An 18107-nucleotide genomic window follows, 5' to 3' on the forward strand; every position below is an offset into this window, starting at 1 on the left:
AAGTGGAGAGTGACCGTTTAACAGGTACAGGGTTTCCTTCTTCAATGTTGTTTTGGAATTAGAAATGAAAGGATGTTGATGTTTGTCCTCGATATCAATGAATTGCATATTTTAAAATGGTTAATTTTATGTTACATGAATTTTACCTCTTCTCTTTTTAACCCTTGTACTCTAATACTAAGTTATATCCCCATTGCCCACCCCTACCAAAATTTTTTAGGTGTCTTAAAGCAAATCCTTAAGAGTTTTCTTATAATATCTCCTTACTATCAACACTGTTTCCATTACTGTCATTCTAGTTCAGGCCTATTATGTAGTACATGACCTTCAATACTCTTTAAATGACAGCAATTTCCTTCCTAATCTCTCCCTAATTCAACCCATCATGCATCCACATCAACCAGTCTAATCATTCTATAAATACAGTCACAATCACACTAATACCACTGCTCAAAAGTCAACAGTAGGGCTACAGATGTAGTTCAGTGGCAGAGTGCTTGCCTAGCATGTGTGCGGCCCGGGTTCTATCCCCACACTCTAAGTAAGTAAATAAGAGAAATACTCTGCCTAGAGTCTACTGCCCTCTCTGTAGAGTGTTCTCAACCTTCCTTTCCAGTTCTATGGTACAAACTATTTTCAAAAAGCATAAATGTTGAATCAGCCTTTGAGTTTTAATTCCAGCTCTACTACTTAATTAATTATGGGATCTTGAGCATGTCATTCCACTTTTTCTGAGCTTAGAAATATAGAAAATGCCACTTACCACATAAGAGTGTGTTTAGAGTTGAATAAAATAATACACAATAACTGTATAGTAAATACAGCAAATGTTAAATAAAAGCATATTTCTAATAATGCTCTTCACTAAATCTTAATGAAAGTGGGCTGGCTTTAAATTCCCTAAAATGTTTCCATTCTTCATGACTTAGTTTACCCTGTTTGCTAGTTTCTTTCCTAAAACCACATTAAAACTCCAGTCTCTCAAAAACCAACTCATAGTCATTTAAAAGCATCATATCAAATAATAACTTTATTATTAATATTCTTGCTCCATGTTTCTCAATATCCTTCATTTTCCATGCCTACTTCCAATGACATGTTAAGCTCTCCTTTTTTTTCAAATATCCTAGCACCCTGTATTTCTGAGGCACCTGCATTAGAGACATTGGTCTATTAAGTCCATCTACTAGAACATAAGCTTTCCAGGAAGAGTGTTGTATGCCTGGTTGATCTTTTGCGTTTCTTATACCATCAGTGTCTGCACACAGCAGACACTCATACTACATGTTTGTTAAATGGAATATGGGCATACAAATACAAAAATATTTTTCTGAAAATGAAGACTAGTGTAGAAATGATTTTTAATTCTGAAAGAGATAATGTCTAAGATGAATTATATATGATCAAGAAAGGAATGAAGAATTTTTGGACAAATCCAACAACTAAAATGTTAAGTGAGAAAACATCAGGAAGAGCCTATTTTACTCTTAGAGGCCAGAAATATTTCAAAGAAGAACATAAGCTTAGAATATTTGTTTTCTATACAGCACAAAACCCTTTGTGATGTCTTCAACCTCAGACCCATTTCTCCCTGACAAAGACACTACAACTAATGTGCCACAGGAAGCTGTCAACCTCCTCAGGGTTACTTAAAACTCATGTTCTTTGAAGGGTCTGGAGCTTGTAATTTATGTTTTTCTGCCTAAAACACTGCCCAACCTCATTCTTCAAGAAGTAGTCTAGATTACCTACTCACTGAAGATTTCTCTCTCCCCCTGCAAAACAGTTCACATATTATTCCTATGTGCCATTACTATTCTTTGTATTTTAACTGGAAGATCCCCTTTATACCATTATTTGCTTCCTTGAGGTCAAACATTTAATTACCTTTCTATCCTCTACTCTCTGTGTCTGACCCATATTAAATGTTCTTTAAATGTTTATCATGTGAATAACTGAACAAATGCAAGCATACTGGTAAGCAATTTTTGAGAAGGGTCTGTGTATCAGTCTTTGTTTCCATTGCTAGAAAATGATGGAACTTCCAATCTCTCATCATCAAAGTATTTCACAAAGCTGTATAAACAAAATGTGTTAGCATCTCTCAGCTTCTCAATTATGTTATAATCAGCAACAATTAGATCTTTTCACAACAGGTCTTCCTTCAATCAATATATTCTCTTTTCTAAATCGTTCCCTGTCTTGTTTGTTCAGGCTATTGTAACAAAAATATACCATAAATTGGGTAACTTATAAACAAGTGAGATTTACTTCTCACAGTTCTAGAAGCCAAAAGTCCAAATTCAAGGCACTGACAAAACTATATCTAGTGAGAGCCTGTTCCTCATGGATGGTACCTTCCTTTAAATGGCAGAAGGAGCAAACAAGGTCCATTGGGCCTCTTTGATAAGGTCATTAATACCATTCATGGCAACTATGCCCTGATGACCTTGTCACCACCATTTAACACTATTACATTGATGATATAAATTTCTGAATATACAGCCTGGTTATTGTTAGCTTTGCTTTTGAAAAAAATAGTATAGCCTCCAATCTTTTCCTACTACCTACTAGTCTTACTTCTCTATTTCTATAGCAATGTTTCTTAACTATAACAATGCATTATAAGTTCCTCAAAAGTTTGTAAGAACCTGGATAAGCACTGTGAATGCTTCACCTTATGTAATAACCATTCCTATTCTGAGGCAAATCTTTGTACCAATAACTCTTCCCCATGTACCTGGTTTCTAAATCCTTGATATACTGGATGCCAGTATTTGGTAGTATCACAGTTTCTCAATAGCATTGTTAAAGTGTATCTATCCAAGTGGATAAACTACATCATGCTTTAATTAGCTAGCACACATAAAAGGGAACCATTGCATCCCTTCACCTGAGTATCTGTATCATGGACTATGATGAAATTTTAGCACTTAACATTACCACAACAGCTCTTACTAAGTCTTTACTCATGTAAACTGCTACCAGGCTAGGGCCTCACCAATCTTGTAATACTTACTGTTCCAGCATCAGGTCTTTCTTGCTTGAAGCATGTCATTTTTTTCTACATCTAAGTCTCTGAGTAAATGTTCAACAGAATGGGTCCACAGAAAGTATCACTTATGCTTTTTCAAATTCCTCAGTAAACTATGTTCTTATTTTGCTACTTCTTTAAGACCAATTTCACCCTCATGGATTTCCCCTGATTCCTATGATACACATAAGACCACTTAAATTGTTTACCAAAACTGTAAGACTTTTAGAGTTAGAAGGGACTTTCCAGGATCATCTAGTCTTGCCTAACTCTATTTACAAAGAACAGGAAATCAGAAAAATTTAGTTACATACCCTAGGCTAGTCAGTAGTTTATCTGGGGACAGAACTAAGGAATTCTAAATACAAGTATGTGATACTCTTTCCATTACAGGCTTTCTTGTATTTTTACTTATTCTCTAAATGAAATAAACTATTGTTTATTATTATTTGTTTTATCTAAAACAATGTTCAATTTTTGTTTTAACGAGTATTCTGGTTACCACCCAAAGAGAGCACATATCCTGTTTCCTTTACTTATTTAAGTCTGTTCAGGGAATAGGTGAATGGATAACCTATCTCTACTCTGAAAAGCTGGCAAAATAAGCAGAAATTTTAAGGTGCCACAGGGATTGAGGAAAGGAATATTTTGGCTACAAATATTAGATCCTGGCCCTGGGACTATAAATACATTTAAGAGTAACAGTTAACTTCCTAAGACTCAGACAAGAGAATAATCTTATCATTTTATTAATGAGATGATAAATACTAAATCACTGTACCACAATAATTTTTATACCATTTCTGATTGGTTTATGGTCAACATTACTTATGACCACACCTACATATAGAATCCATTGTATTGGTAATAAATAACAACTATCATCTACCTCCCTATCAGAAAATAAGCTGTGTAAGAGTTAATGTTAGTATTTCACTCTGTGATTTTTGCCTGCTTTGGGTAGACGTGCATAAATGTTTTCATAAATAAGTCCTCTGAAAAGAAAACTAGTCCCAAACCTGGAAATGTACAGATCTAAAAAAATATAATAATTCTCCAAAAAGTAAACAGAAGTTATGAGACATTCCACAAAAATACCTCATGTCCTAGCCACCAAAGCTAACCAAAGAAATAAATGAATGCTCATATTAAAATTATAACATTCTTTTTCAACAAAGTGCTTACTCCTCTTCGTTTTGCCCTTTTCCCCGGAATCTCTCGTCAGGTTACCCTTTGTTTCCTTAGATTCCTTGTGCATAAGAGACTTCTACAACAACTCCTCTGTTCATTTTTTAGAAATACCAAGCAAATAGTCAAGGAGATCAAATAAGTTCACTCCTTAGGATCATAAAAAGATTATCAGCAGACATACAGACTAGACTTTTTAAGTTAGTACTAGTATTTTACTAATGCTTTTACTAAATGTTACTTTACACAGTTTCTACAAAATCTAGAAGTAGCAAAACACTATCATGTTAATTAATTCAAAGATTGAGGATACAGGAATTTGTTCACTCAATCGCTTTTTCTAATGTTTTTAGTATGTTTACAATTGATTTATTTCACTTCAAATGTCTGTAGCTAAGTTGAAAATTACTGAATTAGAATTAACTGTATCAAATCCAAAACATTGGATGTCCTTTTCCTATTTGTTACATTTTCAGACCAAAACATTTTAAAATTATTTTATTTAGCAAGTCAAAACTAATTCTTGATATATTACCATCATTTAGCTTACATTACATAAACAACACTAAGTACTAACTTATATAAACCCAAGTTCTTTCCATAGTCTCCCTTAAATTCACAAAACTGAAAAATCTAAATCAAAAACAACAAAACTACAGATAAAAAAAAAAAAGAAGAATAACTTACTGAAAAAATCTTTAAAGGCGTTTAACCAATCCATCTGAATAAAAATCCTGTGTTCTCTTTTGTAAGTTTGTTAACACAGCTCAGGATAATTCTCAGTCAGCTTCCTGGTCTGTTCTGCAACACTGAAACTTCCCACACCCAATCCATGTGACCTGGCTGACACCCAAGCAATAGAAAGTTTTTCTGAGGCTTCTCTCTTTCCAAAACCCTCCCCCAACCCCAAAGTAGAAAAGAAGCTATAAAGCAAGTAAATCATCATGGCCAAAAATGTGAGCTTATTATTTACAATTATTTTGGAAGAAGAAACATTATAACACATATATATTTTTTAATAATTAAAAATATATTCACACGTTCATCCTTTTGTTTCCTCCTTTTCCTTAACTCCCAAACATTTTAACTAACTAGTTAGACTAGTATCTATACTAGTATAATCACTGTGAAACAAATTAATTATGTGGGACACTTAAGTTACCAAAAAGGGGTGCAGGGCTGAGGGTTAGCTAAGTGGTAGGGCACTTGTCTAGCATGCATGAGGTCATGGGGTTTGATCATCCCTAGTACCCACCCCACCAAAAAAAAAAAAAGCCAAAAGGGGTGCAGAAACTCTTGAGAAAAAGGAGAAGGCAGATAGATGCAAAACAAGATTCATATCCTTATACAGGCTAACTACAGATCACTAATGTAAAGCCATGTTTCTGAACACCTTGGAATACAGGTAGCAATAACTATAATATTATAATAAAGTTAACAACAATTTCTTAAAATAGAGATAAGTCTTTGGTTCAGAGACCGACATTATAAATACTTAACGGAATTCTTACTTTCAATTGTACTGTATTTTAACTTTTGCTGTACAATAGTTAAAAACATTAAACATTTGTCTTATATTGCTGATAGTTAAAAGACCTAGAATAACAATACTGTTGAATAAAAAATAAAAACTAATATAAAGCAGTGAGTCAAAATAATTTTACATATTTGGGGACTGGGGTTGTGGCTCAGAGATAGAGCACTCGCCTACCATGCGTGAGGCACTGGGTTCAATCCTCAGTACCACATAAAAATAAAATAAAGATACTGTGTCCATCTAACTAAAAATAAATATTTAAAAATAATAATACTGCATATTTGTCAATCATGCTACAATGATCCCAAACTATTTTTTACAAGGAGGAATTTTTCTTTTCTTCTAGAACAGTTAAGCAACAGCATGTCTGCCTAAATAACAAAATTAATTTCTATCCCTCCCAATTCCTTCCTGTCAGCTAAGAAGAATTTAATTAAGAACATTAAAAAAAAAAAAAAGCCAGTCTTCAACCGTACATATTTCCTTCCTATCAGCTTAGCCAAGTCCAGCGTGAAGTAGTTACTGCTGCCTCTGAGCCTCACGTAAAGCCAGTAAAATCAACAAACTTAGAGGAAGAATAGAGGGGGTAAAAAGGAAATCAAAATAGGAAGGATATCAGCCTTTAGATGCTAATGTACAGTAATGATCCACAAATGTTTTAAAATAAAATGGTTTGTCTTTTAAAGTGAAATTCAAAATGTCAAGTCATTAGATATTAAAATTTAGTAAAGTGCCATTTAAAATAAATTGCCTTGATTTCCAAGAAGGCTATACTGTGTTGTACTTACTTTTCCCTGCCTCAATTAGAGGCAGAATTTGCCTCTAAGTCTAAACTCCAACAGGATACTCTGAATCAAGGAGCTATAAGGTCAGAGTTAATTCTGCTCTTTAGTACCACTTGACCTTTGAACTTGGACCTGGATTTATAGAAACTACTAACTCTTATGACTGTCACAAGTCTCCTAACTTGAACACCTGCTATAAAACCAAACTTACCTAATGATTAACTGAAATTCCAGTCCTGGCCTTTTCAAGTCAATTTTTCCTACTGGTGTCAATTTTGTACAGTGAACCAAGTTCCAGAATCCATTTAAAAGGAATTTGTTTTTCTTTCAATACAAAAGCAACTTACCTAAAGTATCCTTCAGGTTTTTTACAATAGATGCTTTCCGAGCACTGTTTTTTCTTTCCACATAATTAGAAGGCACAAAACCTGTTTTATTCATGGAATTTCGAACTCTCCACCAGGATTTAGAATCATCCAGAAGCCATAATCTCTCATTCTTCTTGATGTCCAACTCTTGTTCTTGCTGAGCCACATAATCAAATTTGGCTACTACTACTACTTCTTCTGCCATCTTTTAGCAGCTTTAGCACTGTAAACAGAAAACATTTTTATATGAAATTCAAATAGTGGTAGTCTACATGCTTTTTCAAAAAAGACATCAAGATTACTGAAATCAAGGATATTGAAAGGCTCAAAGTAAAACTACAGAAAAAATACAACAGGTAAATAATAATTTTAAAAAACTTGTGTTATTATATTAACAGTGATATTAAATTAAGGCAAAAACCATTACTAGCAATGAAGTTCACCAAATGACAAAAAGTTCTATTCATATAAATAAGATCAAAACTTTTATATACCAAATAGCAGAAACCTGAGCAGTGTTTTTCTTTCCACATAGTTTGAAGGCATAAAACCAAAAAATACACTGAAAGAACCATAAGGAGAAACTGACAAATCTATAATTACAGAGGGTAATTTTTAACATTTACCTCAGTAATGAAACAATCTAAGAGACAAAAACATTAAGGAACTGATATCACAATAGTAAGTTTGATCTAATAGACATATACTTCTAAACAGAAGAACAGATATGGAACATACCACAAAAATAGATCAAATGCCAGGCCATAAAGCATGTTTCACCAGGCACAGTGGCACACGCCTATAATCCCAGCAGCTCGGGAGGCTGAGGCAGCAGAATTGCGAGTTCAAAACTAGCCTCAGCAAATGAGAGATACTAAGCAACTCAATGAGACCCTGACTCTAAATAAAATACAAAATAGGGCTGGGGATGTGGCTCATTGGTCGGGTGCCCCTGAATTCAATCCCTGGTACCTCAAAAAAAAAAAAAAAAGGGTCTCAAAAACTCTCATGTAAATGGTATCCCCTTCATCCATATTCTCTGGCAACCATAAAAAACAAACAAACAAAAGACAGCTTTTTAAGAAACATGTTTGGAAACATCTAAAAACCACATGAATTTAAGAGGGAATCATATAGAGTTGGAAAGGAAGGGACTACTTACCCACATAACAATATGCAAAGGACTCAAAGATATGATGTGNCGGTAGTGCTTAGATTGAACCTAGGGTCTACACATGCTAGGCAAGCAATCTACCACCAACCTGCATCCCCAGCCTGAGAGATCTTACATAAACAGCTACCAATTGCCTAGCAAGCAAATAAATTCAGCTTTTTATTTGGATATTGACCAGTAATCTCTTTTCAACAACCTTTGAAGCAAGTTTCTTTTTTTTTAATATCCTTAGGAAAATGCATTTTAATCCAGAATTAAAATGGCAAGCAAAGTCTCAAAATGAGTCACACATTGTTTACTCTTAAGCATGTAAAAAACTAATGCAAAAAAAGAAAAAAAAAATGATTTGATATTCAAGAAACAATGATGAGGGCTAGAGTTGTCGCTCAATGGTAGAGTGCTTACCTAGCATATGTGAGGCTGAGTTCGAACCCCAGCACCACATAAAAATTAAAAAAAAAAGAAGTATTATCTCTACAACTAAATAAACAAATAAAAAGAAACTATGATGAGCAGAGAAATCAGAAAAAAATTATTTGTATTACTGCAACTTGATTTTGAAGTAATTTCAAACAGAAGATTTTCAACCAAGTAATTTTCAATTACTGGTACACTAAGGAAAGAAGTTACAACAATAAGCAATAGGCTATCTGAGAAAATGAAAAGCTAGAAGCAGGGATTTTTTTTTTTTTTTTTTTAAATACCTGGCAGCAACTCTGTGTCCCATCACCACCCATTTAATCCATTGGCTTAATGAAATTCAATTCTAAGTCCCAAAAGAATCTATTTTGAAAACTGACAAACTGATACGAAAATTTATCAAGAAAAGTAAACATGTAAAACTGGCAACAAATGTTCTGGAAAAAATAAGAATTGGAATGCCAACATTACAGATTATGTACCCAGCATTTCACAATGTCTCTTTTCCAAAATACCCTTCTACTAGCACCTCTTCTGTCATTAGCTTAGTCATGCAAGTTGGGAGGTTGATTCTACTTATAAAAGTGACTCTATAGACTAATTCAAGCCCCACCTGAATATTAGAATCACTTCCTGAACTTATCACAGGAGACCTACTGGGAAGTAGAGCCAGAGTTGCTAAAATAAGCACTGAAAGCTGCCCCCTGAACCTCCAGTTACTTGAGCTAATAAATTTCTTTACCAAGATAACTTTAATTGGATTTTCTGTTATCCTCAGTAAAGACAGTTACCCAATCAGATATCAAAATGTGCTTTAAAAAGAAAAAATGGAAGTCCCAAAAAACCAAAAGCCAAATGTTGTCTTTGATATGAGAATGCAGAAGCATAATGGCAACTGGGTGGGGGAGGGGGGAAGCATGGGAGGATCGGAGGAACTTAGATAGGGCAAAGGGGAGGGAGGGGAAAGGAGGGGACAAAGGGGTAAGAATGATGGTGGAATGAGTTAGACATCATTACCCTAAGTATAAGACATGAATGGCGTAAAAATATTCTGTGTACAAATCAGTGTCTTGAAAAATTGTGCTGTGTAATATGAAATGAATTGCATTCTTCCATCATGTATAATAAATCAGAATAAATTTTTTAAAATAAAATATTTTTAAAAATGAAGTAACTTAAAATAAGATAATACTAATACAGAAACAAACAGACCAACAGAATATTCATTGTGGTCTACAAAATACACACACAGGTGGCTTTAGAAGCCCTCTTCTCTAATATACAAGTTTTGAGTTCTTATTTAGGCTTCTTAAAAGTAGAGTACACTTCAAAGCAGGTGATGTATAATCTGAATATAGAAAAAGACATCAGTGTATAATCCCTCCAAATATTTAAATGTCTCTCCTAAACCAAATTCAAAGCAAGTAACTTTTTACAGTGATTTCCTCTGGTAAGTTGTTTCAAATCAATCAATCTAGTTTTCACAAAAACAATTCTCTAATTTTAGCACAATTTTTTTTTTGTTTATATCATACATAAAGTTTTGACAAGAAGCACCTTTGAAGAAACTTTACATTTGAATCCTGGTGAACAGATTCAATTTAATTGGGGAGAATCAAAATATGCCAATGTTATCAAGTTATTATGCTTCACAATAGAAATGGATAGAGTTAATCAGGCAAGTCAGTTAAGAAATTTCTACTCTGTACATGCAAACATGAGAATTTTATATATGATAGGTGGCATTTCACCAAGAAAACTAAGTTATTCACTAACTGATACTAGGACAACTGGTTATCTATTTGGGAAGAACTTTCCTACTTCATAAAACACACATACACATACACACACACACACACACACACACACACACAACAGAGGACTTTCACTTCTGGGAAGGAAGTGAAATTGTGACACAGTTGTAAACTCCCTAGGTTATATTTTTACCCGACTTGAGGTGAAGGTCAGTAAAATAGACACATAAATTGGCATATACAAAATAATAGCAACCTGTGCACTCCAAATAATGGGCCAAAAAAGAGATCCTGGCAAGACAGAAATCTTTTAGACAATAATTACTCTGACTCCAGACAAACAAAACAGAGAAAATGTGGCCCCACCCACACCAGCAAAGTCCACGTAGGAAACCTAGACTTCCAACTTTTCAGAGGCTGTAATGAAAAAATCCAACCTCCTTTTTGACTACCAGACAAAATCAGCAGATATCAAAGACCTCAATATATTCAACCAAAGGATCTATTTAATGTTTATAGAATCCTCTACCCCAAAATAGCACTTTATCAAGTGTCCACCAAATAAATACCAAGAGAAATCATAGCTTGGGCCATAAAATAAAACCCCACAAAATTTAAATGAATTGAAATCACACAGTGTGTTCTCCAAGCACAATGGAATCAAACTAGAAATAAGTATTACAAAGTGCTACGGGTTGGACCCTACTATCCCCAGGATTCATGGGCTGGCGACTTAGTCCCTAATATGACAGTGTTGGGGTGATGAAACCTTTAAGACGCAGGGCCTTATGGTGGGTGATTAGATCATTAGTGGTACTGCCCTTGAAAGATACTAATGTAATTCTCACTGGAATGTGATTAGCTCAAGCAAAGATGGGTTGTTATAAAAGGAGTGAGACTGGCCCCTGAATCCCTCTGGCTTCATGTCTTGCTATGTGGTCTCTCCCTCTTGCAGACACCTGTTATGGTGTCATTTGCCACAAGGTGACATAGTCAACAGGACCAGAGTACAAACTGACAGGACTATCAATCTCGAAATTTTAGCTTCCTAAACGATAAGCTAAACCAATCTCTTTATATAAAAGTACCAAGCCTCAGGTATTTGTTTTAGCAACAACAACCAAAAAAAAAAAAAAAAACAGACTAATATACAAAGATAACTAATACACAAAAATAATCACTTGGAAGTAAACAACAAACTTCTAAAATAATTCATGGGTCAAAAAGGAATTCTTCAGGCAAGTCAAATATTAAACAGAAATTAATGAAAACAAAAATACAATCTAAAGACATTTATAGGACACAGCTAAAATGGAGCTAGGAGGGAATTTTATGGCACTGAAGGCAAACACATAGAAGAACATCCTCAAATCAGTAATCTCACCTGCTTATACCTCAAGAACCTAGAAAAACATGAGAAAAATAAATTTAAAGCAAACAAAAGGAAGAAAATGATTAAGAGCAGAAATCAATAAAATCAAAACAAAAAATTCAAAAACCAATGAAACAAACTGGTTCTTTAAAAAGATCAATAAATTGACAAACTTATCAAGAAATTAAAAAAGCAAATAACTACCTAAAAATCAAATATGTGATATCACTATGGACCCCAGGATAATAAGGATGCATAATAAAAGAATACTACAAACAACTCTACACAAATTTGACAACTTAAGAAAATGACAAATTCCTCAAAAACACAAATTACCGTTACACATCCAATATGAATTATATTATTGAAATAGTTCTATAACTGTTAAGAAAATTAAATTCATAATTTTAAAACTCCTCCCCCAAAGAAATTCCCAGGTCCAGATAGTTTTACCAAAGAATGCTACCAAATATTTAAAGAATTATCACAAATTCTACATAGTCTCTTCTAAAAAATGAAGAAGACACTTTCTAGTTCATCTTGAAGGTTAGTATTACCCAGATGTCAAAAGTAAATAAAGACAGTATAAATAAGAAAACCGCCAATCAATATCCTTCAGGAATCTAGATTCAAAAATCCTTGATAAAATATTAGCAAAGGGAATTCAGCAGTATGTAGAGAGATTTGACATTCCATGACCAAGTTGTTTTCTTCAGGTTTAATATTTTAAAATAGATAAGTAAATTTACAACATTAACAAGATAATATAGAAAAAAATCATATGAGCACATTAACTGGTACCAAAATACTGACAAAATTCAACACCCATTCATGATAAAAGCTCTCAGAAAAATATGGGGCTGGGGATGTGGCTCAAGTGGTAGCGCGCTTGCCTAGCATGCATGAGGCACTGGGTTCAATTCTCAGCACCACATAAAAATTAAGATATTGTGGTCCACCTAAAACTAAGATAAAATAAAATAAAATAAATAAGAGAACTTCCTTGATTTGATAAATGGCATGTTCAAAAAAAGGAACAGCAAATATCATACTTAATATAGTGAAGAGATCAAATACTTTTTCCTCCTAATATCAGAAAAAAAGGTAAAAATGTCCACTCCCATCACTCTTACTCAAAAAAGAGATTTTTGAAGTTTTAGTTGGTTCAGTAAGGCAAGTAAAGGAAATAAAGGGCACCTAGATCAGAAAGGAAGAAATAAAACTATGCTTATTTGCAGACGATATGACTGACAACACAGAAGCGTCTAAGAAATCAAATTTTTAGAAACCCACATCCAACTCCTAATACTGTTCAAAATTATTAAATGGAGGCAATTAAGACAGAGGTAGCTCTAAAGCCCTGGGAAACTATGCAAGTAAAAAGAAATCTAACAAGAATTAAAAAAAAAAAAATGAAACTTAAGCTCAGCCAACCATAGGCAGCCAACTGGGATGGGCTATCCAACCTTTAAATTCCCACTGGGATGGTCCAAATAAGGCTAACTACAAAAACCTTAAACAAATTTTTTAAATTTCTTTGGAGTCAGGTCTCACTAAGTTGCCAAATTTGGCCTCAACCTCCTTAGCACAAGAGATCCTCCTGCCTTAACCTTCAGAGTAGCTGGAACTAAAAGCATATGCCATCATGCCTGGCTAACCTATCTGTTCACCTGTTTTTATTATGGTATTAGAGATTTAACCCAGGACACTCTACAACTGAATTACACCCCCATCTTTTTTTGTTGTTTTTATTTTTAGACAGGATATTGCTAAATTGCAGAGGCTGACATCAACCTTTCAATCCTTCTGCCTCAAACTACAGAGTTACTGGGATTATAGGGATTTACTGGGATTACAGGTGTGAACACCATGCCTAGCTTAACCCAATAATTTAATGTGTGATTTCAGCAAGGTCAGAGGACACAAGAGCAACCTGCAAAAATCAAATGAAGTTCTATGTACTAACAATAAACATCAAAATTAAAAACTATTTAAATCACTCAAAAATTTTTTTAAAAGGTAAATTAATGAAACTTTGTATGTTGGAAATATAGAATGATAACGAAGGCATCAAAGAAGAGCTAAAAAGAGCTAAATAAAAGTGTTTATAGATTGGAAGACTAAACATATAAACACACACACCCCTTACACAGTTTAATGAACTTCTTAACAAAATCCCTGCAAAAATTCTGTATAAACAGATAATATACTATATTATATAATATTAATTCTATTAATATTCTATAAATTAAATGGAAAGGCAAAATATATAGAATAGCTAAAATAATTTTTAAAAGGAAAATTAAAGTGAGAATTGGGATCCCAAATTTCAAAACTTCTTAAGTAGCTACAGTAATCAAGATTATGTTGTATAGGCAAAAAGGATGAATGTGCAGATCAATAGAACAGAGAACCCAGAAGTAAAACCACATATAAATACACCTAACTAAATTTTGACAAAGGTGCACAAGTAATTCAATGGAGGAACACTGGTTGCTAAAGCAATTAAGCAACAGGACAAAAGATAAAAAGTAAAGTACCCGGACATAATCTTGGGTCTTATACAAACACTAACTCAAAATGGATCATAAGCCAAGCTTGTGGCTTATGCCTATAATTCCAGCTACTTCAGAGACTGAGGCAGGAAGACTGCACATGAGATGCCAGCCTGGATAATTTAGTGAACTCCTGTATCAAAAATAAAATTTTAAAAAGAGGGCAAGGACAGATAGAATGTAGCTCAGTGGCAGAGTGCTTGACTATATGAGGCAAGGCCCTGATATTTCAATCCCCAGTTGGTGGGAGGGGAGGATCACAGTCTTAAATGTAAAACTATGAAAATTTTTAGAAAACGATGAGGGAAAATCTTCAAGATTTAGAGCTAAACAAAGACTTTCACCCAAAGCAATACTCATAAAAGGAAAAACTCAACCACACACAAAAATAATTTTAATTAGAAAAAGAGCAAATAAATGATACAATCACTGAAAAAGATGTACAGATAGCACAAGCATACAAAAGATAGTAAGAAAATGCAAATTAAAACCATATTGAGATATCACAACATAAACATTTCTGAATGGCTAAAATAAAAGATATTAAATGTTGACAAAGATATGCTGAATCTGAATCACATGTTAAAAAAGTAAAATGGCACAGGTACTCTGAAAGATAATTTAGAAGTTTCTCATAAAATTAAATATGCAGGTGGGCTTGGGTGTGGCTCAGCAGTAAAGTGCTTGCCTCCCACATGTGAGGCACTAGCTTCAATCTTCAGCACCACATAAAAGTAAATAAACAAAATAAAGATACTGCATCCATGTATACCTAAAAAAATATTTTTTTAAAAAATTAAATATGCAATTACCATATAATACAGCATTTGTACTCCTGGGTACCAAAGAAATGAAGACAAAAACAAAAACTTTTACATGAATGTTTATAGCAACTTTATGTGTATTAACAAAAAACTATAAATCATCCAGATGTCCTTCAACAGATGACTGATTAAACAAACTATAGTACATCTGTACCAAAAATGAACGAGACTAATATACAAAACAATCTGAATGAACTGATGGGGAATTATGCTGAAGGAAAAAAGCCAATCCCAATGATTACTTACTATAGGCTTTGTTTATATAACATTCCTGAAATGACAAAACTATAGGAAGAGTTGAATAGATTAATGATTGCCAGGGGTTAGAGAATAGGGGAAGGAGGGCAGTGGGTATAGCTATTCTATTAGTTAGCTTTCTGATACTCTAACAAAAACCTGAGATAATCAACTTATAGATAGAAAAGTTTTACTTCTGCTCATAGTTTTGAAGGTATCAGTACATGATCAGTTGGGCCCCAGTGCTTTAAGCCTATAAGAGGCACAACATGGCAGGAGTATAAAGAGTAAAACTGCTCCCCTCATGGTAAGGAAGCAAAAAGAATGAGGAAGAAGGGTTGGGGTCCATAATCCTCTTCAAAGGCATATTCCCAATGACTCAAAGACTGTAAATCCTACCTATTAAAGGCTCCAGCACCTCCCAATAATGCCACTATATTAAGCGACCAAGCCCTTAATATAAAGACCTTTGAGGGACACTTATCCAAAACACAGCAAGTATAAAAGAACATGAATGATTTTTGTGGTAAAGGAAATGTTCTGTATCTTGACTGTATCAAAATTAATATTCTGGTTGTGATGCTGTAATTATACTTTTGCCAGATGTTACACTGGGGGAAATATTTCACAATAGGTACATATTACTTAATTCTTCTACAATTTACTGTAAAAAGAGAGAAAGCCAACTAACTGAAAGCTAGCTATTAAGAACTGGCACCCAGAAAATAAGGTAAAGATGAGGTAACAAGTGGGTAAATAGAGGAAGGAAAAAATATGTTACAGAAATAAACAGGTATAAAACTACATTTACAGGAGAACTGCAACTATAATAATTTAAATCCAGCATATAAAGAAAAAAGTGGGGGCAGATGGGGCTGGGGCTCAGCGGTAGCACACTTGCCTGGCATGTGTGAGGCACTGGGTTTGATTCTCAGCACCACATATAAATAAATAAAGGTTTATCAACAACTAAAAAAAAATATATTAAAAAAAAAAAAGACCCTTATAATTTAACTTTCCTTTGATGGCCATTTCTTTAGTCATGCACCAGATAGAAGAGGTAATTTGAATGTAAATTCTAGGTAGCAGGAGACAACAATGCACAGTGAATCACAGTGATCTGGGTGTGATGGTAATCCCAGTGGCTTGGGAGGCTGAGGGAGGAGGACTGTAAATTCAAAGCCAGCCTCATCAAAAGCAAGGCACTAAGCAACTCAGTGAGACCCTGTCTCTAAATAAAATACAAAATAGGGCTGGGGATGTGGCTCAGTGATTGAGTGCCTCTGAGTTCAATCCCTGGTACCAAAAGCAAGCAAGCAAACAAACCAGAATGAGATAAGACAGCTTACACTGTGAGGACAGCAACTGTACTGTGTCCTGTCTCAAGCATGCTCTGGAACAAAGCAGAATGATCGAAGAATGTTTATGCTATTTTAACAGCCTTTTTTTCCTTTTGCTCTCTTTTGGCTAAGCTAGTTCAATTTATATAAATTAAATATGAAGTGATCTACTATACTTTGATCCAGCCCAGACTGGTTGTCCATTAATATTCTATATTCTCATACTAAAGCTTCAGTCCCCTTTTTCCAACTGCACTGATGATTATTTGCAGTTAGATGCTTTCAGGAACTGAAATTGTATCTGTCTCTGCATCCATGTACCTAGCACCTAAACCCAGGGGCCCCAAATACTACTATCCAATTCCTACTTGCCATCAAGGGTTGGATTTCACCTACAAAACCTGAACTACTATCTTGATCCCTACTGACTCCCTACCCTGCTCTAATTATACCAACATCATGGACTTCAGACTTGATCTCAATCCCAAATTACAGAACTCACAACCGTCCTGCCTGCCTTTTCTTACTTGGACTTATTTTCTGACCTCAATTTGTTTTTTCAAATTCACCTCAAATCATCCCTAACTTGACCTATGCACAATCATATTTCTGGCCTTTTCTGATCTGGTTATCAGAAGAATAGAAGCCAAATTCAAAATAAAAAACTAAATTATTTCAAGATGTCACTACAAAAAACAAAAAAATTAATGTTCTGGAGATCTTCATAAATTATACCATTCCCTATGACTGCACAGGAATCATCAGATTAAGTTGAAAAATACCTATTGGTTTAAATCAAATGTCTGCATCCCCTCACAAAGGCTGCCAAAAATATGGCAACCTTAACAAAGAATATTTATTGAATGTCCATAATCCAGACATTTCCTAACACTTCCTCACAATAATCCTTGAAAGCTTTATCATCATTTCAGAAAGTATGATTCAGAGGTGAAGTTAAATGGCTTTTCCAACTCGGAAAACAACTGGTGGAAACTGCAAGTTAAATGTGTGTACTTTTAACTTTCCCATGTACTTTGACTTACCCTTCTACCTCTCAAAGAAAAGTAGTACACAGAGAAACCTAAACTAAATTACTGATCCCAAACCTTTTGGTCTCAAAAATCCCTTCACAAGACTTAAAAATTATTAAAGACCCCCAAAAAGCTTTTGTGTATATGAGTTATTATTAGAAATTAAAGTTGAAAAAATTAATGATTTTTATAAAATATATTTAATCCAACACATTTTAACATTTTTATAAAAACATTATATTTTCCAAAACAAAATCATTAGTGAAAAGGACATTTAAAAGTTTTGTAATCTTTTTAATGTCTAACTTCACAGAAAACAGAAAGGGTTTCCCATTTATGTATTTAATGTTTAATGTGCTGCAATATGTTGTTTCAGTCTAAGTAAATGAAGAAAACTTGGTCCTATACAGAAAATGTAATCAAAAAAATGAGTCCCCCAAATACATGTAGGAAAAAAAACTATAAAACTGATAAATCTTGAAAACTTC

At 34.0% G+C, this 18107-nt stretch overlaps 1 protein-coding gene across 3 annotated transcripts in view; it reads right to left on the reverse strand.

Moving 5' to 3' along the window:
- Nck1 (NCK adaptor protein 1) overlaps positions 1-18107 on the reverse strand; it is a 38555-nt gene that overhangs the window by 9699 nt on the left and 10749 nt on the right. The window contains exon 1 of one of the 3 annotated variants that reach the window (XM_015487016.2): positions 4910-5094. In XM_015487016.2, the coding sequence (XP_015342502.1) occupies positions 4910-4943 (34 nt within the window). In that variant the 5' untranslated portion in view covers positions 4944-5094. Of the gene's footprint in view, positions 1-4909; positions 5095-6891; positions 7138-18107 lie in introns of those variants that run through there. The other 2 variants (XM_015487013.2, XM_048794139.1) reach the window with 2 other exon arrangements.

The sequence above is a fragment of the Marmota marmota genome, unplaced genomic scaffold (assembly GCF_001458135.2).
Source record: "Marmota marmota marmota unplaced genomic scaffold, marMar, whole genome shotgun sequence".
Lineage (NCBI taxonomy): Eukaryota > Metazoa > Chordata > Mammalia > Rodentia > Sciuridae > Marmota > Marmota marmota.